Raw genomic sequence first — 24542 nt, 5'->3', positions numbered from 1 at the left:
GAGCGCTCGAGCCTGGCAGCAGCAGCAGCAGCAGCAGCAGCAGCAAAAGGGAAAGAAGGCGTCTAATCTGCAGCGAAGGGAACCGAGTGTTTCTGGTTCCTGAAGGGAGAGAAGGACGCCTTCGGAATAATATTAGCTCCCGAAGCGCCTGAGGTGGCGGCAAGTGCTTTGGGGGCAGTGGGGAGGGAGGGGACGCGAAGAAAGCGAAAGAAACGCAAGGGATACCTATTATATAGGGGTGGGTTTTTGTTTTTTTTTCAAACTTTGGTCATTTTGGGATGCGTGGACTTCAACTCCCAGAATTCCTCAGCAGGGCAATTTTGGGAGTTGGAAGTCCATACATCTTAAAGTGGGCATGATGCCTTCAGGGGTGGCATTGGGGAGTTTTCATATCCCACCACCCCTCCTTTTGGGTGGGATTGGGGAGTTTTCATATCCAAGGTAGTAAATATTGGGGGCAACTGGATGCCTTCATGTTCTTCAAATTCTCCACCAACAATGGTTGGTATTGGAATTGCAGTCCCCAATGTTTGAATTCCCAGGTCCTTGGGAAGGACTCAGTAGACCTGCAAAAAAGGTCAAATCCAGTCTAAACATCTGGCTGACTGTGACAAATCACAGTATCTCTAATAAAGAAAAGCCTGTTTCCTTATACAGATAGTCCTTGACTTACGACCACAATTGAGCCCAAAATTTATGTTGCTAAGTGAGACATTTGTTAACTGAGTTTTGCCCCATTTTATGACCTTTCTTAACACAATTGTTAAGTAAATCAAAGTGGTTGTTAAGTTAATTACATGTTTGTTAAGTGAACCTGACTTTCTGACTTTGTCAGAAGGTCACAAAAGGTGATTCCATAACCCCAGGACACTGCAACCGTCATAAATGTAAGTCAGTTGCCAACTATCTGAATTTTGATCACATAACCATGGGGATGCTACAGGGGTGGGTTCTATTTACCTTTACTACTGGTTCGCAGCAGGGCTCTCCTGCACAAGCACAGAAGGTGCTGCGCATGTGCAGAAGCGTTTTGATGACATCGGGGTCAGTGTGCAGAGCCTCCTGCCGGTTTTACTACCGGTTTTATAGAACCGGTGCGAACCAGGGGCAACCCACCACTGGGATGCTGCAATGGTCATAAGTGTGAAAAATGATCATAAGTCACTTTTTTCAGTGATGTAGTAACTTTGAATGGTCACTAAATGAACTGTTGTAAGTCGAGGACTATCTGTACTTTTTTTGTCCAAATCAATAGCAAGTATAAACTCAGAATTGGACCTCTCTCACAAGAACTTCTACACTACAGTAATAGGCCACTAAGAACATATGTCAAAGTATAAGATATAGGTCAGGGGTGAAATTCACTTACCTTCCGTACCGGTTTGCAAATGTGCATGCGCCATCATCCGTGCATGCTCAGAGACTTAAATTGTCGCAAAAAAGCAACGCCATGATGTCTGCACAGGTGGGCAGAGCCTCCCACAGCTGCCGCTACTGGTTCACCCAAGCCGGATAGAACCGGCTGAATTTCATACCTGATATAGGTAGTCCTCAACTTGCAACCATTTATTTGGAGACTGTTATCAGATTGAATGTAAAACTGTTTGCAGATAGTCTTCAGTTTACAATCATTTGTTCAGAGACCATTCCAATTTACAACAGCACTGAAAAAAGTGACTTACGACCGATTTTCACACTTAGGACTATTGCAGCATATCCATGGTCATATGAGCAAAATTCGACCCCTTGGCAATTGGTGTGTATTTATCACAGTTGTACTGTTCCGGGGTCATTGTGATCATCATTTGTGACCTCAGCCAGCTTCCAACAAGCAAAGACAATGGAGGAAACCAGACTCAATTGCCACATGATTCTCTTAACAACTGTGGCAAAAAAAGGTCTTAAAATGGGGCAAAGCTTCTTAACAACTGCCTTGCTTAGCAATAGAAATTGGTGGATCAATTGTGGCTGTAAGTCAAGGACCATTTGCAAACCACCAACCAAATATTTTAATTGCCATGCAGTTTACAATATTCAGTGTTTTTATTTGGTGTTTTTTTTTTTGTTTGCTTGTTTTTAGGGTTGTACTAATTTGGTAGTGCACACAGGACCTCTTTGTATATTGGAGATAAAGAATTACCACTGCCTCCTGTTCCATGATGCAAAAGAAATATTTCAAGGTGCACGGATCTTCTCATTGTAAAACACATGCTAAGAAAGAGCTTTGAAAATAAAAGCTTTATAAATAGGCCGATTTAATGCATATAAAATATTATCTACTGCTATAATTGTTTTAATGTGCAGTTGCTTTGGAAGGGAGAAGTAGCCTTAGGTTTTATTTTTAATTACGCTGAAACAAAATATGTTTAGGCATGTCAAACTTTTATAGTTCATAATGAGTTTATTGCACACAATAATTATGGGTTCGGTAATTAAAAGTTTAAAATTGCTGCTATTTTATTTAATATAAATGATAAATCAAAGATTTCTTTTTGCCTTTATATAAGTTGAAGTGGGATGTGTCAAATATCAATCTTATGTTTCATATTGTGGTAATTGTATATTAGTAAGACTTCAAACATGGGAGTTGTATGGGCATAAAGGTTCTGTCAGGCTAAAAAAATCATTGGCTAAAGGCTGAATTTCTTTTGTTGTTTCATGTGCTGTACATATCATTCATATATAACAGTAATTTATAAAAAATAATTATGAAACTTTATTTTAGGGGAGTTCCTACAAACCAGAGTCTGTAGCACTTACTGCTGTGGCATTACAAGATCATATTTTACATGATCTTCAACTGCAAAATCTTTCATTAGCAGATCCTTTAAAATCAAAGACATGGAGTAAGATAAATAAATACAGACCTGTGAACAAAGAGAAAATCAGAGCAGTTATAGATACTGGATTAAAAAAAACCAACAAACAGCCAAACAACCAGAATAACCCACAAAACGAAGATCCAGAAAAAGAATATGTTCTTGATCCAAGTCCTCAACCTCTAACTTTAGGTAAAACCTTAATTTTCCAGTCTGTTCTTGTTTGATTTTAATAAATGTTTAATGCCTCTTGGGTATGGAAGGATTTGGTGGCATATACATTTAATAAATAAGTAAATAATTATTTATATTATAATAAATAGATACTTTTTTCCATATGGCACAATAGCATCACAATTTGTTTGAAGAGCTGCTTGTTCTTACAAGCAGTTTTCTCTGCTTTCCTTTTCAGCTTCCATTTGCAGCAGATAAATATTTCTTGGAAAGTTACAAGCAGTGGGAAAAAACAGCAATTACTGTATTTCTTCTTTACCTAAACATTTTGGATTCAGAGTATTTCTATCCGTGAGCATTATATAAAAGCAATTCAGTATAACTTATTTTGGATGAGGACACATGTGTGAACTGGTAAAGAATCACTAACTGATTTTAAATGATTAGAAAAAATAACATTAACATCATTAACGTTACAGACACTGCTGCTGACTGTGTCATTGATATCACATTTTCACTGTGATCAATAGCAAAATATTTTACTGTAGTGCCAGCACAAATATTTTTACCATTAGGAAGGAAAGTCTTCATACAGAAAGAAGCGAGCCTACCACACAGTGAAACTACATTAGCACCATCTAGAGTTGCCTTCTACTATAATTGGGATACGTATTTGAGCAACTGGTGCTTTTACAAAAAAAGAAAAATTAATTTACTAGGCTGGGCATAGTTTTTTTATTAAAAAAAAACCCTTCACCTTTAACTACCCTTTGCTCAAAAATTTACAAGTTGTTGTTTTTGTAATGATTTGGGGGCAAATCCATGAATAATGCCTGTAGCTAAACACCCAGCTTCAAATCAAGAAACAAGAGACTTACTGTATTATATTATTATAATAAAGGAGATGGATGCATAAGCTTCCTGCCTGGGGAAACAAGAGGTGCAGCGGCAACATATTATACTGTCATGAGATAATAACATTACATGGTCTGACTAATAACTAGGAAGAACTACCGAGCTGCTACTTTTACACTTTTTAAATTTTTGTTTACAAGAGTTTTCATCCTTTAAAATCACTAGTAAAGATCTCTTGGAAGCTAGTTTGATGGATAGAAACTAGAAGAGGATATATTACCATCCTTCCTTAGACAAAAAGCCATCTGCTTAAGATTACCCCACCCCCTTTGGGCCAATACCCCCTCTCTCAGCCTTGGAAGAAGGCAAGGGCAAAACATTTATGCAAAAAAAAAAATTAAAAAAAACAACTACAGGAACTTGTTAATCTAGGAGTCAAGATTGGTTTGAAGGCAAAGAAACACAAAAAGAAATGAATTGAGTTATCCAACACTTTATGGCATGGTCAGGGCTACCATCTCATCCCAACGTGATTGGCCTGCCACTCACTCAGAAGAGGCACGCTGGGTCCACCAAACAATTTCGGCAGGCAGGGTCCAGGAGATGAGCCTTTTCTGCCATGGCTCCTGCCCTTTGGAACAACATGCCCCTTGAGATGACATCTGCCCCCACCCTCTTGGCCTTCCAGAGGGGCCTGAAAACCTGTCTCTGCCACCTGGCTTGGGCCCTCATGAGGGCATCCCACACTGGACTTGGTTAGAATATTAGAATCCCATCTCTATCCCATTTGTGTAATGGTCCATTTTTATCCTGGTTTTTTTTTTTTTGTTGTTGTTAATTTTAAAGTTTTAATTTTAATGCTTAACATTTCTAATGGTTTAATTGTTTTATATTGTTGTTTTATAACATTTTAAGACTCTCAGGGTTGCTTGATAGTGAGCTGGGTGGCATATAAATTTAATAAATAAATTATCTCCTTCTGCCTCCTGTTTTGCCTCCCATCCATTCTTCTTTTAAAAAGCAGTGTGTTTCTGTTTCAAGATTTGAAAGCCCAGCTCTGCAGTCATATAAATAGTTAGGCAGATGTAGAAAGTATATGTGTGCTAATGCACATGGATATATTAATTTGATAATTTAACTGTTCGCCTATGTCTTACAAACTAGAATATTTGATATGCACTGAAGAGAACAAGATGGAGCTGCTGGGAATTGTAGTTCAACCACATTCAAATATTCACAGATTTCCCAGCTTTGCCTTGTTGGAATACATCATTGCAGAACAATTAAGAACTATTAAAATCTGCTCAATCTTAAGAAAGATTTATGAACATGCTTTAAAAAGTGCTTTGTTTAACTATTTTTATAATAAAACTACTTGTTCATTGAGTGATTATTTTAAATCTAAATCACATCTATTCAGATAGATAAACTCTTGGTTTCTGGGAAAATTAAAATGACCAAATTAGTATTTGTCTTAAAAAATACTATATTATGAAGTAGTTTCCATGCTGAAGTAGGCAAATAAAAAAATTAAGTAACAAAATAGGGTTTGAAATCTAGGAAATAAGATATTAGGGTGGCCTGTTTAATTTGTTTGTTTTGGGTTTTGCTCATTATCGCTCAGCCCTGCAAACATTCTTTCGGATAGAAACCCCAGTGTTTAATCCAGAAGTCTTGGTTGCCTGAGAAAAATGTGACATACCTGTCAAATTCCTCTGTCATATGGCACGTCTGCTTACTTGAACAAGGGGGAGCCTAAGTAAATTTAGTTCCAATTCTGTACAGCGTATTGTGCATTCGTACCTGGGAGTATCCATTTTACACTACGAAATGTCTTTCTAAGCAAATATGCAGAGGATTTCACTGTTGATGAAATAGAAGGTTATGTTAATATGCTATGCATGTATGAAATACGAATGTTACTGTGCATTTGTATATGTTCTAGATATGGCTAGTTCTTTTACTGTCAGCAATGATTCTTGACAATTATTTACAAGAAAAAACAAACAAACAAATAAATAATTGCCCTTAAGAATACTCACATCAGGTTTCATTCTTTCCATAATAAACCATCCCCAAAGGCTGTAATTAATGAAATTATTGTTATTAAGTTACTTTCATTGAACTTAATGACATTTAGATTTATAATTAATATGAGCTAGAAAGTATTAATTCAAGTTTATCCCCAAAGAACATTAGTAGCCATAAAAATGCTTATGTTTCCGTAGAAATATTAAATATGCATTGCAACACAGAAGATTCTATACTGAAATAAATTAAAAGTCAATTTCATTTGCTGGACTTTACCTGCAGCTCAGAAATTTGGATTGGTGGAGCTTCCTGCCATGCCACTAACTCTAGACGATTGGGAATATGTGAAGCAACGATCCATAAAGCAAGGAGATTCTGTTCAACCCTGTGCTATATGCAAAGAAGAATTTGCCCTTCAGCCACAGGTATTTTATCTGCCTCTTTTAATATTATCGAATAGCGATAGACCTCAATTTACGACTGGCTGCTTAACAACCAGTTCCAAGATGGGCAAGAACCCTCCTCCACTCCAATCATTTCACCACATCTTGATAGCTTCTCCAGTCATGTGCCCGCCATTTACAACATTTTTAATAGAATTAGCATTCACTTCTGGTTCTGGTGAAACTTATAGCGAGCAATCGGTTTCGTCATGTTTGCTTAACAACCATAGTGTTCATTTAGTAATCTCACCACTCAATTGCTGCAATAAAGGTAATTTCAAGTATATTCATGTGTTGACCCACTTAACCATCATGACTTACAACCATAATTGTACACTCAATTACGAATGTAAGTTGGGGACCCCCTGTATATCTGGTAGAACTGGAAATGCTGCAATTTTCAACTTTGAAGAGATGTTTTCAGGTGTATAAGGGCACCTATGTAGCACCTCTCTGTCAGACATTAAAGCAACTACTGCTGTTTCCAGTCAGTTTCCAGTTTCCTCACCAAAGCCACAAAATTCCAGATTGAATCCAAAGCATCTCATAGTCCTGGAATCTGGTGAAACACACAAAAAAATTATGGTTGGGAAAAATGAAATAAATTAACTTGTGTTTTAGTCATATGGAGTTGGAGAGAGGGTAGTTTGTTATGCGAGTTGCTGATGTTCAGAGAACCTTAGACTTTCCTTTACCATGAATATGACATAATTTCTCTTCTTTAAAAAGCAAATAATCAGCAGCCTTCTTTCCACTTTTTAAAGATTATTTTGTGTAGCTGTTGGAGACAAGGACTTCAAGGTTCATCTGTTCTAGGAAGAAGGTGGTCTCAGATATTCCTAGTCTTTAGTAGTGGGTGGCTACTGGTTCACTCCAGATCGGGCGAACCAGTAGCAGTGGCAGAAGGAGGCTCCGCCCACCTACCCGGATGTCTCTGCACATGCTCAGAAGTATCACCCGCGCCCATGAGCAAACTGGTAGCGAACAAAATTGAAACCCACTGCTGCTAGTATTCAGGAACTCTTGATTCACCTTATGCCCTTGGCTTTTAGGCTGCCAGTTTGTGTCTTTTCCCAAAGCATTTTAACAATCAATGGGAGGAAATCATGCAGTGCTTACATACAAAATGTAATAAGAATATAGATAATGTAATTAATACTAATATGTTCTTTCTGCAATGAAAGCTACTTTTTATTGTGCATTTGGTAATAATAGTAAGAATGGAGGGGATTCTTGGATAAATTGAAATCTCAAAAGGGTTTTATTTTTTCTGACAGGTATTGCTCTCTTGTTCTCATGTATTTCACAGAGTAAGTAAACCATACCTCTTTACGAATTAATGACAAATATGTATCCTGTCAGTCTTCTAAATTGCACATTATGGAACTAATTATAATTTGAATTTTTATGTGTAAGAATAAATCTGTTGTTGCTTTTAATTGTGTAATTAAAAATGTAATTTTAGGATATTTTTTTGAGACTATATTTTATCTCAAACAGTATGATTGCATAGGAAACAAGCCTGCAAAACTCAGAGAAAAATGGTTCATTAGATAAATTAAAAATAATCACAGATCACAAAGAATACCTGATATGTCAATCAACTCTTTGGCTGGTAATGTCGATGAGGCCTAGAAGCATGTTGGGAATGTTTGGCAGTCTGTCTCTTGGGTGGGAGTGCATCCTTTCACATGTAGGGCTGCATTTCAAAGAACAAAAGTAGAAATAATCACTTTATATAAATATCCCCCCAAAAAGTTCAGTTACAGTGATGGACATTAAGCTTTTGTATCCAGATGTCCCAAAGGTGCTTTTTCAAGAGGCAACTGGACTTTGAAAACGTTTCGCTTCTCATCCAAGAAGCTTCTTCAGCTCTGACGTCTTCAAAGAAAAACCAGAAAGTCCAATAGCTTCTTGAAAACGCAGCTTTGTGACAACCATGACCTGGATGACTGAGAATCTCCACAGAGATTTTGTATCCAGATTTAGCACTGATATTTGTAATTTTATAATTAATCAGAATAAACAGCTTGCAAAGTTAAGAGTGGCTCTATTCACAATGCATTTAATGGTATCAAGGGGATATTAGCTGTTTCAGTCAATGCTAGGTCAGAGAGTCAATCTGACTTAAACATCTATTATACTAAAGTTGCTTGGATCTACTCTGGGTTGATGTGGCTGGGCAGGTGTTATAGAAGTGACTAAGCCACAATGTTGTTTGGTTATCTGGAAAGAGCTTCACCTGTTAGTACAGAGAAGTAGAGAGATCCTTAGGTTAGTTGTCATCTGGATTCTGGATTCAAATGTTCCCTGATTGATCAAGTCCTCCTGTGAGGTAGCAGTGTTGGATAACCTTTGTCCAATCTCTACTTTCAGGGAAGGTTATTGAAAATATGGTAATAGTTTCAAAGGGCTCTGGGGAATACAGATTATATGGATCTTTTTCAATCAGGTTTCAGGCCAGGTTACAATACAAAGACAGCACAGGTTGTGCTTGTGTTTGTGGCCTCTGGACTCCTAGCCACAAAATTCCAGATCCAGGGGATATATCCATCTTTATCCTCCTGGATCGCTTAGCATCTTCTTTTGATACCATCATCATGATATCCTTCTCGATCAGTTTAGTAGTAGTGGGAGCGCTCTTTCGCAATAGTTTTTCTTCCTCTAGGGCTGGTTTGTCTCATTGCTGATGTGGAGAAGGAGTTTTAGCTCCTGTGTGAAGCTTCTGTGTGAGATCTCTCAAGATTCTTCTCTCCCCCTCCCCTCTCTTCCTTTTTCCCCTTCTTATTTAACATCTACATGAAAACACTGGATAAGGATATCCAGTGGCTCAGGATATCAGTATATTGTCATAGTTCTCCACCCCTGCCTGGACAAGTAATAGTGTCGAGATACTTATCAAGTGCCTGGAGGGACTGGAGGCTGTAACTCAGCTCTACCAAGATAGAGTAGCTTGGGATTTGGGCTTTCTTGGATCTGGAGATTTTTCATTGTTAACTCTCAACAATTTCCACAAGCTAAGTGGGTGCACAATTTGGGAGTTCTCCTGAACTCATAGTTCTTGCTTGAAGAGCTGGTGGCAGCTCTAGCTAGGAGGAACTTTTGCTTAAATCCATCTTATATGTCCATTCAGTATACTGTGGTGTTCAGTTTGGATGCTGTTGGATGCAATTTGACATGTTGCTTATCCCTTTAAAGTCATTTATGACACATGACCAGATAAATTGCAGAACCACGGACCTCTGCTCAGCCACCAGATCCAACCGGTGTGTTTCAAGGATACTCGTATTAAAAGAATATAATCGGGGGTGATGGAGATGTGGGACATCTGCCCTATGGAACAGCCACCCCATATGAAATGTGGATGCCCCAATTCTTCTGATTTTCTGAAAGGTTGCTAGCTGAGCCCCATATACTACAGGCATGATTTACATAACTAAGCTTGTTATAAAGTACCTTGATTATTGTATGATGATTGTTTTAATTGTGAAGTTTTTGGTTTTCTGTTTAGATGCTTTATTATATTATTTTTATTAATTTCTGTTATCTGTCCAGAATTTATATGTAAGATAGGTGGCCATATAAATTTTCTAAAATAAATAATCATATCCCCGAATAGCTTCATAATTGTTAGTGTTGAACTAACTTCTGTGCATCTATGCATGTAAAGTTAAACAAGAATGTTAACCTGCTGTCTTCCTTTTAGCATAGAAATGAACACACTTGTTTGTGAAGTTCATCCCTTCATACACACATACGCACGCACACACACACACAGTCAGCCAGTGGAACAGGTTGCCACATGGAAATGTTTAATTTTTCTTTGCTAGTGTTCTTCAAATAGTGATTGGATGGTCATCCACAAGAGACACTTTGGGCACCGAGTATGGGATAGTATTATATGACCTCTAAGATGCCTTCCATGATGCTATTGTCTTTCCTGAACTTACAAACTCTGGACACATAACTTTGCATTGATATTCCATAAATCTTGGAGAGGAGCAAACTAAGTTCAAACAGTTAGAACCAATATTAATTTTTTCCAGGCATGCCTGAAAGCTTTCGAAAGATTTGCAGCTAAAAAGAGCTGTCCAATGTGTAGAAAGACCCAGTATCAAACACGAGTAATTCATGATGGAGCCCGCCTTTTTAAAACAAAATGTGCTACGAGGTAAGAATGACTGGCAAATAACAAAGTTCATTCCCCAAAAAGGATCTGTTGAAATTTTTACATGCATACAAAATACTGTATAGTGATGAAACAATGTAAGTGACTGCTAGGTTTTAAAGCTTTAAAAAAAGTTTCTCATCAGCACATCCAATCATTTGAATATCATAATGTAATACTTTCATGCAAATGTTCAGTTTGAACTGGAGAGTAAGATAATATTTTGGCCTCATTATATGTAATGCTTTGTTAGATATACTCTGAACCATGTGGTTCATGCCTTTGGTTAAAAAGGGGTGAGGTGAGTAAGGGAGTAAATAAGTTTCCCAGGACTCAAACTATTTAATTGCTGGAAATTATGTTTCTTCTTCCCCTTATATTTACAAGTTGTATGTGGATTGTGGAGCTTTGCTCTATTAGCAGTGCTTAACTGCTCCCAGTCCTGCGATATCACAAAATAAGCAGCACATCACTATATCATTCCACATACATTTTGAATGTATGATTTTAAAGAATGAAATACGATCTTTAAGATTCACTACTTTCCCTCCATTGCAGCTTGGAGGGTCTCATATAACTGTATCAGCCATTTTTTCCGATGAGGCAAAGAAATGCAAGGCCTCCTTCTGCCAAGTCAACACTCCTGTCATTTAACAAAATAACAGAATAACAGAGTTGGAAGGGGCCTTGGAGGTCCTCTAGTCCAACCCCCTGCTCAGGCAGGAAACCCTATTCCAGTGATGGCTTTTTGCCATCGTGTGCCAAAAGTAGGGGGAGTGGGGGGGTCACTCGCACGCGTGCCCACACCCATAATTCTATGCGCCCCCCCCGCGCATACATCTGCAACCTCCCTGCGCTTGCCCCACTTTTGTCATGCGATGGCAAGGTAGGCCCGTTTTTCGCTCTCTCCAGGCTCCAGAGCCTTTCTAGGAGGCTGAGGAGGGCAAAAATGGCCTTCCCCCTTCCAAAAACAGAAACAGCCTTTTTCCTGACTTCCGGTGGGCCCAAAAGGCCCGAAAATCAGCTGGCCGGCACATAAATGCACGCCGGAGCTAAGCTCGCATGCCCACTGATATGGCTCCATGTGCCACCTGTGGCACGCGTGCCATAGGTTCGCCATCACAGCCCTATACCATTTGAGACAAATGGTTATCCAATCTCTTCTTAAAAACCTCCAGTGTTGGAGCATCCACAACTTCTGGAGGCAAATCATTTAACTGATTAATTGTTCTAACTGTCAGGAAATTTGTCCTTAGTTCTAGGTTGGATCTCTCCTTGATTAGTTTCCATCCATTCCTTCTTGTCCTACCTTCAGGTGCCTTGGACAATAGGTTGACTCCCCTCTTTTTTTCCTTTTTTTTTTTTTTTTTTTGAGCCTTTACCTCTAATTTTTTTCTAAACTCTATATTACCAGTATTTGATTGCCCAGTGCAACTTCAAGTCTAACATTATATTAAACATAAAAAATTAAATTCAGTCCTGAACCCACTTTCAAACTAGTGACCAACAAAAACCTTATTTTCCAAGGTGATTTGGGCTAGGGCAAGTAACACGTCAGTATTTTTTCACATATCTCGGAAATACTTAACTGTAGATATGTTTAATTAGTGTAAAGAATGATTGAAATAAAATAAAATATGTACGTCAGCATTGAGTCATCTATTCTACTAACAGGTGAACTGCTATGTTTCCAATATACAGGCAGTCCTTGATTTACAATGATTCATTTAGTTACCTTTCAAAGTTATGACACTGAAAACAGTGAATTCTGACCGTTTTCATATTTATGAAAAGTGATTTATGGCCATTGCAGATTCCCATGGTCATGTGATCAAACTTCAGACGCTTGGCAACTGGCATGTATGTATGTATGGTGGCAGTGTCCCAGATTCATATGATCATCTTTTACAACCTTCTTCTACATGCAAGGTCAATGGGAAATCCAGATTCATTTAACCATGGGACTAACTTAATAACTTCAGTGATTCATGTAACAACTGTGGCAAGAAAGATCATAAAATGGAGCAAAACTCACTTAACTATCTTGCTTAGCAATGGAAATTTGGAGCTCAGTTGTGATTGTAAGTCAAGGACTATTTTGTACTCGGCTAGATAGTGGCCAAATTATACACTATGGCACCAATTGTGCAGAGCAAACTTACTGAAAACTTACTCTTTGAGGCAAACTCTGCTGGAAGAGATCATGTTTTTTCCTTCATTCTTGCTTGCCAAAAGTGGAAGCAGCCATAAAAACAATCTTCTAGTTTTGAAACTATTTGCATTCTAGTTTCAGTGTTAACGTTACGTTACGTTACGTTACGTTACGTTACGTTGTGTTACGTTATTCAAATACTCTTTTTTATGCCGCAGAATTCAAGCTTTTTGGAGGGGACATATTGTTAGAAAGTGGTATAAAAATCTGAGAAAAACAGTACCACCCCAAGATGTGAGATTAAGAAAAAAATTCTTCGAAGAAAAGGTAGGAAATTTTCATATTTCAAAATATATTACAATGCTAAAAGTCAAGTTCTGTACTGATCAAATCCTCAATCAAAACAAAATGGCTTGACTTGATTCACATCTGGATCCAAACATCTAAGCATGCATGTTTCAGTTTGGCAGTGGTCTACCCCAAAATGGTAGTTCCACAAATAGCATGGTTGAAGGTGTCTCCAGAAGAAAGGCTAGTTTCCTTCTTCCTCCACCCCATGCTTAGATTAAAGCGACAGGATCTACTAAGCTTTTAGAGCAGGGGTGTCAAACTCAAGGCCCGGGGGTTAGATGGGGTTAGATCTGGCCTGCGAGGCTGCCCTAGAAACAGTGAAGGACTGACCCTGGCGCCTCAGCCCTGGGCCAGGTCGGCCAGGCATTGATCTGAAACTTGGTGCCAGCCATTCTTAGATCTGCAGGGCTGCTGTGGAGTCAGAGAGGGGCCACCACCGCATTCTGGGCATGCTCTGGAGACAGTGGTTCCCCCCAGCCCCATCTGGGTCACAAGCACCCCCGATGTGAGCTACATCAAGCTGGCCACAATCAGCCTGGCCATGGCCACCTATTGGCACCCCAGCTATGTCCACCCGGCCCCCTAAGATCAACCACAACCCTGATGCAGCCCTCAATGAAATCAAATTTGACACCCCTGTATAAGAGGCTTGAAAATATTAAGGAAAGTATATACAAGTACAGTAGAACCTCGGATCACGAATGCTTCTGACCACGACCAAATCGGGTTCCAACAAAAAAATTCAAAAAATTTTTGAATCTGATCATGAACACATACTTGGGTGGCGATCAAACATTCCCTCGGGAAGAGCTCCGCTCCCCATCACACACACACACATTTAAACTTAGTGTAAAGTGAAAAGACATGCACAGGAATCAAGAGGCTTTCTCTCTTTCTTCTCCCACACCCAGCGCTCATTAGCCAGTTGCCTTGAAAAGGAAACTGGTGCGCGTTCCTCCGCCCTCCGTAAGCCCTCACTGCCAGTAATAAGCTCTCTGTGCAGAAGAGGAGGAAGATCCTCAGAATCCTGCCATGTCCCAAAAATGCAGCTTCTGAGGAATTGAAAAGTGCTGTTTCTGTGAGTTGTGGGGGTCAGCTTGCCTGGTGCACGAGCCTGGCTGGGGGGAGCGCTACTTATGCCCCTCAAGCGCAGCCGCCTTAAGATGGAGAACACGTTAACACATCAGCAAGCCGGACTGGCCTAATATGAATTTTAAGTGGGTGTATGTGTGTTTTAATTGAGGGCCAAATCGTATATATTAGTTTTAATTGGTTTTAAATTTTATAAATTCATGTGTTTTAATGTGGCTGTACACCGCCCTGAGTCCCCTGGGAGAAGGGCGGTATAGAAATCCAATAAACTCTTAAACTCTTAACCCGGCAGGAGGTGGGAAAGACCTCGTGGGTGTTGCGTGTGACTCCGCCCTCTGCCTTCCTGACCAGACTCCACAGCTGAGGGGCGATGGGATGAATTATGGTCATGACCAGAGGTTCTACTGTAGTTCTCAACTTAAAACCATTTATTTATTGACCATTCAAAGTTATCACACTGAAAAAGTGACTTACAACCAGTCTTTGCATGGATGACCACTGGTCATGGTCATAGGATCAAATTTATTTATTTTTTAAATTTGATTTATATGCCGCCCTTCTCCGGAGACTCAGGGCGGCTTACAATGCGTTAAGCAATAGCCTTCATACTTTTGTATATTTATACAAAGTCAGCTTATTGCCCCCACAATCTGGGTCCTCATTTCACCTACCTTTGAAAGGATGGAAGGCTGAGTCAACCTTGAGCCTTGGCGAGATTCGAACCTGCAGTAATTGCAGGCAGCTGGTCTTAATAACCAGCTTAATAACAGGGTGCCTTAGACCACTGTACTACCAAGGCTCTTGCCAAAATTTGGCAACCGGCATGTGTTTTTGATAGTTGCAGTGTCCCAGGGTCACACGATCACCACTTCCCAGCCAACTTCTGAGAAGCAAAGTCAATGGGGGAAGCCAGTTTCACTTAACCACGTGATTCACTTAACAACTGCAGCTATTTCCTTAACAACCATGGCAAAAGGATAAAATGCAGCACAACTCATTTAGCAATCCCCTTGCTCAACAATGGAAATTCTGGCCTCAGTTGTGGTTGTTAATTGAGGACTACCTGTAATTCATTTTCTTCCATAAACTGAGTGCATATGGTTTCTCATATGCATTAGAGTGAGGTAGAGAGCTAAAGTATCACACTACAACCAAGGTGATCTAGGTTCAGGTTCATGTTCTACAGTGGAAACTCACTGGAAGACTTGTGGCAGTCTCACACACACTCAGTCCAATCTCCTATGCAAGGCCATGGTAAATAAGGGAAAATGCCAATGGAAGCCTCTTTGAGCTTCTGGAGGAAGAGTGAAATCTAACAAATGCATAAAATGCACGTGAGAAGAGAACCTTAAATGAATAAGAGTCCTAAAAAGGGAAGGAAAAAGCTCAAAGTGTGCCTTCCTTCCAGCTTGGTAGATGTATAAGGTTTATTATTACCTCTCTTCATGCCTGCAGGGGGGAAAAAAAACCCTACTTTCTCAGTCTCAGAGACCATCTCTGTTAATAATGTCACTCCTGTCCATTTTTGAACCAATTTCTTTAATTGTCTTCAGACGGTCAAGCCTAAATCTAGCTGGATGAGGCATTGCTATTTGCATGTTAGTAGACCCGTCTCTACTAATTTTGCCTTATTTATTTGTCGCTTTGGTAGACCATTGCAGTTTCATCAGTTTACAAGATAAAATACCAAATAAACAATATACAATTAGTGCACCCAGTTAAAAGATAGGTATGCTGATGAAGAAGTGTAGAATACTAATTAAATTCCAAAATTCATTTATAACGCAACCAAACATCCTCTGGAAAGGTTCTGTTTTGCTATTTTTGCAAGGCTGTCATAATAGGAGCTATTTGGATATCCATTGGGAAGCTATTCCAAAAGAATGGAACTGCTTCTAAAAATATATTGCTGCCAAGCCTCAGCACCCACCACTTCCCTAAAGTGGGAACTCATTAGTAGCTTTTTCTAGATAAAACAACTTGTTTCTAATTGTTACAGTCAACCAATGTGAGCTGATCTCGGGAGCAAAAGCCATTAATTTTATTGTGATTCAATTTTGAGTAAACATGCATTGGTCCATCTGGTTTATAGATTGTAAGAAAGCCTCCAAGGTTTCTGAAATATAAGTTTATTTTCTCAAAGGACAGCACAAAGTACTCAGGGTTGCCTCTCCTTTTTTTTTAAAAAAAAGTATTCATTGATAAGAACATACATAGCAAGGGTCAAGTTTTGGGACAAATAAATTCCTAAGTTAGGTCGTGTGAGTTATCATTGTTTAATCACTAAATTGCTTTATTACATAAATCAGTTAGAACTCTTGCTAATTTAGATCAAAGGAAGTATGAAAAGTTATTCTAAGCAATCCATGCTAATTTTTAACACTAACGTCCACAGAGAATGAAATGCTGCTGAATTTCCCTGGGTTAGATAACGAACCTCTTTGATTGTTAGCTATAAACAGTGCTTGTATATGTCATCTAATTGAGCCCAGAAATTTATTGCTATAATTAAATCTTTTCAAATGCATTCCATTATCTTCACTGCAGCTAAAAAAGGCAGCTATTGTTGCTTGAAACAAGGTATATTATTTATAAAATGGCACTGCTCACTCTTTCCTCACCATGTGACTCTTACCCAAAGTTTTTAATTTAAATCTCACCAAACAACATAATGGCCCAGGAGTTTGTTTAGCCATTTGACTTCCTTTATCACATAGAGATGGCAAACATTCTGTTGCTAACTTGATGTGGCTCCAGGCAGCAAGCTAAGAGGATATTAAACTAGTAAAAGCTTATCAACTGATTCATTGATACGCTGTAAATTCCAGGCTTTTCATTTTACTTTTAAGTCAACACATTAGTAAGCAATTTGCTGACATCAAGATGGATTGCTTTAAAACAGCTCCCCTTGGCAGACAAAGTTCATTTTGATGCTTTTGTGTGCATCTTTATTTAATCATGTTCTTGGGCGTCACCTAAAACCTGTGACTGATGGTGCTTTACATACAGCTAAAAATATTTAGAATGCCTCCACTGTCATATGGTTTATGTTGAAAAGCACAGAGGTGACAAAGGAAAGCACTGAATTTGGATAGGGAATCGTTTCAGAATAGACATTTTCATGGAAAGTAAAATTTCTCCCTTTTAAAATGGCAAGCTCTCTTTATACTTGTTAATTATTTTTTTAAAGAAAAAATAAATGGTTTTAATGTCTGTTGCCTCTCCTTCACATGTGTGGGGAGGAACATGCAGGTAGAAAACTATGTGTATGTGAGTCTTAAACATACAAGTTTTAAAACAAAAAGCATGTTGTACTTATTCTTAACTATACAACACACACCCATGTCTAGAATTTAAGCAAAGAAACAAAAAACAAGTCAGAAGAGAAAAAATTAAGGATTATTCCAACTTTGCTTTCTGCAAATGTCTTCATTTCTTTATCTCACCTGAAAAAGTAAAAAAGGAAAAGAGAATGCTGCAAAGCCAGTTCCCCTACTTTAAACACAGACATCCTATTGCTTTTGCAAGATACAATATCAGAACACACATAATTCAGTAGTGCTCGGAAATGATAAACAACAATAAAAGTCATGAAAGAACTCTGCAGTGTTTCCCTGATGAAGAAATAGCTTTAGAAAAGGGTAAGCTGCACAGCCTTTATGCCATCCAAGTGAGTTGGATATTAATACCAAATATAGGTTGTCCTCGACTTACAACAGTTCATTTAATAACCATTCAAAGTTACAATGGCACTGCAAAAAAGTGACTTATGACTGTTTTTCACACTTATGACCTTTGCAGCATCCCCGTGGTCACATGATTTACAATTGGATGATTGATAATTGACTCACATTTATGATGGTTGCAGTGTCCCGGAGTCATGTGATCCCATTTTGCTACTTTCTGACAAGCAAATTCAATGGGGAAGCCAGATTCACTTAACAGCTGTGTTACTCATTTAAGAACTGCAGTGATTCGCTTAACAAATGACGCAAGGAAAGTCGTAAAATGGAGCAAACTCACTTAACAACTTTACAGGACTACTTGCAGTTCCAATAGAAACCAAAACTTTCCCGAAGAATTTATCACAGAGTACATGGGGTTGCAAAACTTGAAAAGAATGAAGTGCAGGACCCCATCCAAGGTTGGTATGGAAGCTCCAAATTAAATAAATCTTTATGATAGTCCTGGATCAGAATAAGAATCTTCCATTTATATCGCAGCTTCCATCAAGAGCTTAAGACAGGGCTGTCAAACTCGCAGCCCAAAGGCCAGATGCGTCACGCGCTGGCCACACCCAGTTTAGTGATGGGAAAGTCGTGATACATCAAATGACACTGCCATGATGACACAAGTTTGACACCCCTGGCTTAAGATAACTACCACATCAGAAAAACATACCCTTCACAACAATTGGTTGAGATATTTTTTGAGTGAAACAAGTTTGTTACAAGAGGAGATTGAGGCTATGGTACAGCTCATTCTTGATAAATACACAATGTGCAGATATTTGAAAAGGATGCTAATAAAATATTTAGTACAGAAACAAATTACTGGTTTCAAAACAGTGGGCACGACAGCATTGAAGCTGCATCCCTTTTTTTGAGTGCATGCAATGTGTACAACACACATCAAAACCAATCAAGACTTTACTTGGGTGATAATAGCATCATAATGACCCAATTCTCACAGCACTAAACCATAATATGGTTAATTTGGTTTGTGGTTTAAAATTTATAGCTGAAGCTGCACAATCATGTGTTTACACTAAAAGAAAATGCATGTAGCTCAGGATTGAACTGGGCACACTAAGGTTACCTAGAAGGGTAATAAAAGCATCTGCACAAGCAACCGAAGTACCAAGACTGCACAGTATCAAGTAGAAAAACTATTGCAGGTGGTTCCAGTGTGCAGTTGTCTATGAGTGAATATTTATGTGCTTGTCTGCATGCATACATTTGTTCCCTGACTAAGGAAGGGTCAAAGGCAGGGGTGAAATGCTCCCGGTTCAGACCGGATCGCCTGATCTGGTAGCGATGGCGGTGGGTGGTTCGCAGAACCAGTTGCAAAAATCCCTGCGTACCACCACCACCACCATGCCCAGCTGAGCTGCACGATCATCAGAGGCTTTTTTTTTTAACTTTTAAAAGCATTTTTTTTACAACTTCTTCCGACGAAAAAAATGCTTTTAAAAGGAAAAAAAAAGCCTCTGATGATCGCGCGGCTCAGCTGGGAGGCTTTTCAAAGCATTTTTTTCTGCAAGCTCTTGGCCAAAGAGGTGGTAAAAAAAATGCTTTGAAAAGTCTCTGACGATCCCAGCTGAGTTGCCTGATCGGCAGAGGCTTTTCAAAGCATTAGAAAAAATGCTTTGAAAAGTTAAAAAAAAAAGTTGGCCATGCCCACCCAGTCACATTACCACCACCACCACCAAGCCACGCCCACAGAACCAGTAGTAACAAATTTTACATTTCACCCCTGGCCAAAGGTCAGTTGCAGTGAAATACTTTGCATGCTGGATTCCATTTTTAGCATCCCTTGCAAAAAATTGTGCGAAAATAAGAAATAGTAGAATAACTGGGATGATCCAACACTCAATGTAAAATCAATTTTTCATATTTTTATTTTTTTAAAAAATATATGGGGGAAGTTGGACTAATGCATGCATCTTTGAGAATTCTTGATCTTGGCAACCCTGAAAACCCTACACTTCATCCTTTCCTTCATACTGAATTTTATATAATCCATATATAAATTTTAAAAATTACTAACATCCATAAACGTGGCAATTTTGTGTACCTTAAGCTAAACTTGTGGACCTAGTCATGAGTATTTTTAGTTTATCCACATGGAAATAAACAAAGCAACATGGCAGAAATCCTAGCAATTTATCTTACAGAGATATTGTAATTAATCTGATTTAATGTCCTCGTTAAAAGAAATTCCTGTTCAAGTTGACTTTTTAAGTTGTTCAACCTCTAAATTTAAATTATGTAACATGCTACGCATTCTTTTTTTCGAGAACGCCTATAGCTGCACTTAACATTTATGGCATCTGTAGAGCGGCATAGTACATGCTCTGCTGTTTACATGTAATCTATACCATTTAAGTGAAACGATTGATCTTAAACCAGGTAATTAAAAATGATCTTCCTTTTGAGATACTTGGTAATAATTTTGAATAATTTGATGGATCAAAAAAAAAGAGAGAGTTGGCATTCTTTTCATGCTACGGATTTAGGTCTCATTTCCATGTACTCCAAGGATTCAACCCTATAGGACAAAGAGGAGGAATCAACCAACTGAATAGATGGGCACAGTGTATGACCGGTATTATCTTTGGGCTCATGCAAGATATTTAGGAATCCAAAACAATCTATTTATTTTAATCCCAATTCAGTATTTATGTGCTAATCTAGCACACAGAAAATATGCCGGAGACACATGAAAACCACAGTATTTCCAAATATTGAAAATATGCTTAGAATTTAACACCACAAAGTGCATTTTGAAACAGCCTTTGTGTGGCCTAGCTTGCAGGGAGAAATTGACAAGAGCTGGGGAAGAAATGTCCAATGGAATAACCAGAAATGAAAGAGAGAGCATCACATAAATATCCAAAATGAAGAAAAGTCTATTATATCTGATTGAATTAGGTTTAATTCTCAGAGTGGAGCCACCAAAATCAGTACAGTAGGTTTTAGTGAGTTTCGTTAATTATGTTAGTTTTATTCTCACTGTGATGGAATCTGAAACTACCATTTGTTTAGATGTTTACAATATTCTTGCTGATAATTTTTAAAACTATCCCAACATGAGATCTGCTATAGAATCAATATAGAGCCACAGAATCAAGCAAATGATGTAGCTTGATTTCTGTGTCCACTCTCAAAATCCAAATGTAGAATGGGAAAAGATTGTCCTCAATTTACAACAGTTCATTTAGTGATTGTTCGAAGTTACAATGGCACTGAAAAAAGTGACTTATGACCGTTTTTCACACTTACGGCCATTGCAGTATCCTCATGGCCACATGATCAAAATTTGGATGCTTGGCAACTGAGCCATCAATTTCTGTCGGTTGCAGTATCCTGGCATCATGTAATCATCTTTTGTAACCTGATAAGCAAAGTCAATGGGTTAACCAGATTAACCTAACAATCCATGTTACTAATACTTAAAACTGTGGCAAGAAAGGTCGTAAAATGAGGCAAAACTCACTTAACAAATACCTCACTTAGCAACAGAAATTTTGAGATCAATTGTGGTCATAACTCAAGGACTGCAGGACAAAGTAATAGTGAGCCAGATCAATAGGCCTGAAGATATTTGGGGGGAAAGAATAAAATGGAGAAATGAGTATTAAAGCAGCCTGTATCAAGTACCCCAAATGTGCCCTTCACTAACCAAGAAATGAGAGGGATATTTAGAGTAAAAAAGGATGAATTATAATCTGTTGCAGAGCTCCACTTGTTAAGATATTAATACAACTTAATTCGATACTTAATTTAGAACTTCAAAAAGGGTTATTTGTTTCATTGTACTATTGTTCCCCTGGGTTTGATGCAGAAATGAAAGCAATTGCTATGCAGTTTTCCAGTGGCTTGCTTTACAATCTCTAACAGCAGTTGCAGTAAATAATTTTGGGAGAGTTTGGCTTCAGCAAGCTGTTTTGCTTGTTGACTCTCTCCCACACGCATGCATCCACCCCATGCATATGCAAACACAGGTACACAAAGAGATAGGATTCTTATTAGACTTGTTTCACTTGAGCCACAAAAAAATCTTTAAAATGATACCCTACATGGCTCAGGGCCAGGGTATCTTCGAGACCGCCTTCTACCACATAACTCCCAACGACCAGTAAGATCCCACAGAGTTGGTCTCCTCCAGGTCCCGTCAGCTAAACAATGCTGGCTGGCGGGCCCGCGGGGGAGGGCCTTCTCTGTGGCTGCCCCAGCTCTCTGGAACCAGTTACCTCCTGAGGTCCGGACCATCCCCATCCTATTGGCCTTCCGGAAAGTGGTGAAGACCTGGCTTTTCCGGCAGACCTGGGGCCGTTGATCTCGCTCTGGCGAGATCCAGCCATGAATGGTGTGGATAAGTTTTAATGTTTTTAATGTTTTTAATTCTTAAATGTTTTTTATAATGATTTTAAATGCATTGTGAGCCGCCCTGAGTCTTCAGAGAGGGGCGGCATACAAATTGAATTAATAAATAATAAATAAAACAAAAGTGATATATTTTGATAAAATGCTACACGGACCCCCTCTCTCTCCTTTTTTAACTCATTAATTGTAAAAATGTTTATCTCATCTTCCAGCTAACTGAGATTTGCCAGCGATTACTGAAATCCTACGATACTTGTATTGACGAATTCTTCTGTGAGATAGATTCTACTGTAGCTGCAAGTCACGAAGTATTTCAGCAACTGGAGGAAAAGTTGGGCCCAGAGATACATGAAGTTGAATGGGAAAAAATTCAGATTCAGGTTGGTTTCTGAGTAAGCAAATAACCAAGCTCTCAGAGAGCACCAAGTGAAATACTATCTTATACTGTCACATCATCTTATGTCAATTCTAGCCGTGGTTGTTAAGTACAATGTCATGTGACTACAATTGCAACTTCCTGCCAGCTTCTTCACTGGGCTTTGTTTGTTGGAAGGGGCTGTGGAGGTTACAAACCATGATCATGTGTCCATGAGATGCTGCAACCAACATAAATGTGCATCGGTTGCCAAACTCCCAATTCTGATAAAGATACAGAGATAGTTATGGGCACAATTTCCGAGACTGATTGTAAGACTAGCACCATACTAACTTTGAACAATTGCTGAATGAGCATTTTGGTAAGCAAGGACTACCTGTACATTACTGTATATACATGGTGTGGGCCCACTTTGCTCTTACAACAAGTCTGTGGTCTGAGGACCCACAAACGGTCACTAACATAAGTTTGTGGCTGAATCTGGAGTTAGATTGATTCAAGTCTACCATTCCTTCCGTTAAATCACATTTGTATATAATGCTGGGTATTTTGTTTGGTTAACTAAGACAGTTGTTGATTCTTGCCATATACGCCAGTTTAACTTTAGCAACACAGATGTGATTTTACCTTACTTCGCTATGTTATCTTTGCTGTTCAACTTTAGTACTTTAATGGCCAAGAATTAAAACTGTAAACCAGGGGTGTCAAACTCGATTTCATTGAGGGCTGTATCAGGGTACTTTGACTTGGGGGGCCAGGGTTGGTGTGGGCAGGGGGGGCGTGGCCAGCTTGATGTCACTCATGTCAGGGGCACCTGTGGTGGCCCCCGAGCTCCATTTTTGGCTGCGATGGCTTCCTGCAGCCCTCTGCCAGCAAAAATGGAACTAGGGAGGGCTGCCCCAGCTCCATTTTCGCTGGCAGAGGCACCGTGGGCCAGTCCTTTGCTGTTTCCAGGGTGGCCTGCAGGCCAGATCTAACCACCTCCTGGGCCGGCTCCAGCTCCCGGCCCTTGAGTTTGACACCCGTGTTGTAATCTGTAAAACTGTATTTGTATATAAAATACTTTTTAGTTTTTGAACAAACGAAGCATTTGAATTACTGTAACCAGAATTAATCATCCCAAAGTATAAAACACTTAATAAATTCATAGAAGCAGCTTTGGTGCTTTGCACGCACGGCATTCTCTGACCTTCCCAACCATTTTTGTTTTAGGCTTTCCGACAAGATATTGCCGATTGTCCTATTTGCATTATGCCGCTCATGCAGCCAGCTCAACTTCAGGATGGACTTTCCCTGGATGGCTATCAGTCATGTCCCCGTCAGACAGCGCTGCTCTCCTGTTCTCACATGTTCCATAGTACCTGTCTTCAAGCATTTGAAGAGTTTTCTTTACGAGAAAGACCTATCTGTCCTTTATGCCGTTCCTGTTATCAGAAGAAAATTCTCAGCTAACATTTAACGATTTAACATAAAATTATGAATATATTTGTAAGAGACCTTAGTAGAAATAATTTAGCTAAAGTTTTTTAATTGCATTTCCACGAGAGGGAGTACAGAAATTAATTTTTTCTGGTGGGTGCACATGTGTGAAAACCTAGGGAGTGCTATCCTTAGAGATATTCCAGCCATTCAGGTGGGATTCGTTCTTTTCTGTGTCACTTCAACTGAACGTTTGCATGCATGGGCAGTCCCACAGGTGCCAATGGATTGTCAGAAAGAGAGAAAAGCTCCAAATCCCTGGAGAAACTTGGGAGAACCAACTACAAGAAAACATTTCTTCATAAAAGTTTAAGCTAAGATGAACGTCTAATATTCCCTTCTCAGTTTGGTAGGCTTCTATCAACTAAAACAAGGACTCTGTAGGTACCTATTCACCAAAGACAACAGAAAGAATAATTGATGCATTGTATAATGCTTTGCAAAGGTTTGTAATTCTGGCTAGTTTCCTGATGGGAAATCATTTTTGGGTGACC

At 39.0% G+C, this 24542-nt stretch overlaps 1 protein-coding gene across 1 annotated transcript; it reads left to right on the top strand.

Annotated features, from left to right (window-relative positions):
* Positions 1–24061, top strand: RNF32 (ring finger protein 32). The gene is made up of 9 exons (XM_034401733.3): positions 1–153; positions 2081–2180; positions 2726–3011; positions 6162–6304; positions 7600–7632; positions 10369–10493; positions 12861–12969; positions 22406–22573; positions 23782–24061. The coding sequence occupies exons 2-9, from the start codon at positions 2157–2159 to the stop codon at positions 24019–24021; spliced, it is 1128 nt and encodes a 375-aa protein (XP_034257624.2). The 5' UTR covers positions 1–153; positions 2081–2156; the 3' UTR covers positions 24022–24061.
* The last annotated feature ends 481 nt before the right edge of the window (positions 24062–24542 follow it).

The sequence above is a fragment of the Pantherophis guttatus genome, chromosome 4 (genome assembly GCF_059756535.1).
Source record: "Pantherophis guttatus breed Tessera chromosome 4, ASM5975653v1, whole genome shotgun sequence".
Classification (NCBI taxonomy): domain Eukaryota; kingdom Metazoa; phylum Chordata; class Lepidosauria; order Squamata; family Colubridae; genus Pantherophis; species Pantherophis guttatus.
The sequence above is the reverse complement of the archived record's forward strand: the minus strand, read 5'-3'. Positions and strand labels throughout refer to the sequence as shown.

Excerpts from the sequence above, each read along its gene's own strand:
- RNF32 (XM_034401733.3), top strand. The coding sequence starts at position 2,157 with ATGATGCAAAAGAAATATTTCAAG. Across the intron at positions 12,970-22,405 it reads AAAAATTCTTCGAAGAAAAG|CTAACTGAGATTTGCCAGCG; the intron begins GTAGGAAATTTT and ends CTCATCTTCCAG. Across the intron at positions 22,574-23,781 it reads GGGAAAAAATTCAGATTCAG|GCTTTCCGACAAGATATTGC; the intron begins GTTGGTTTCTGA and ends TTTTTGTTTTAG.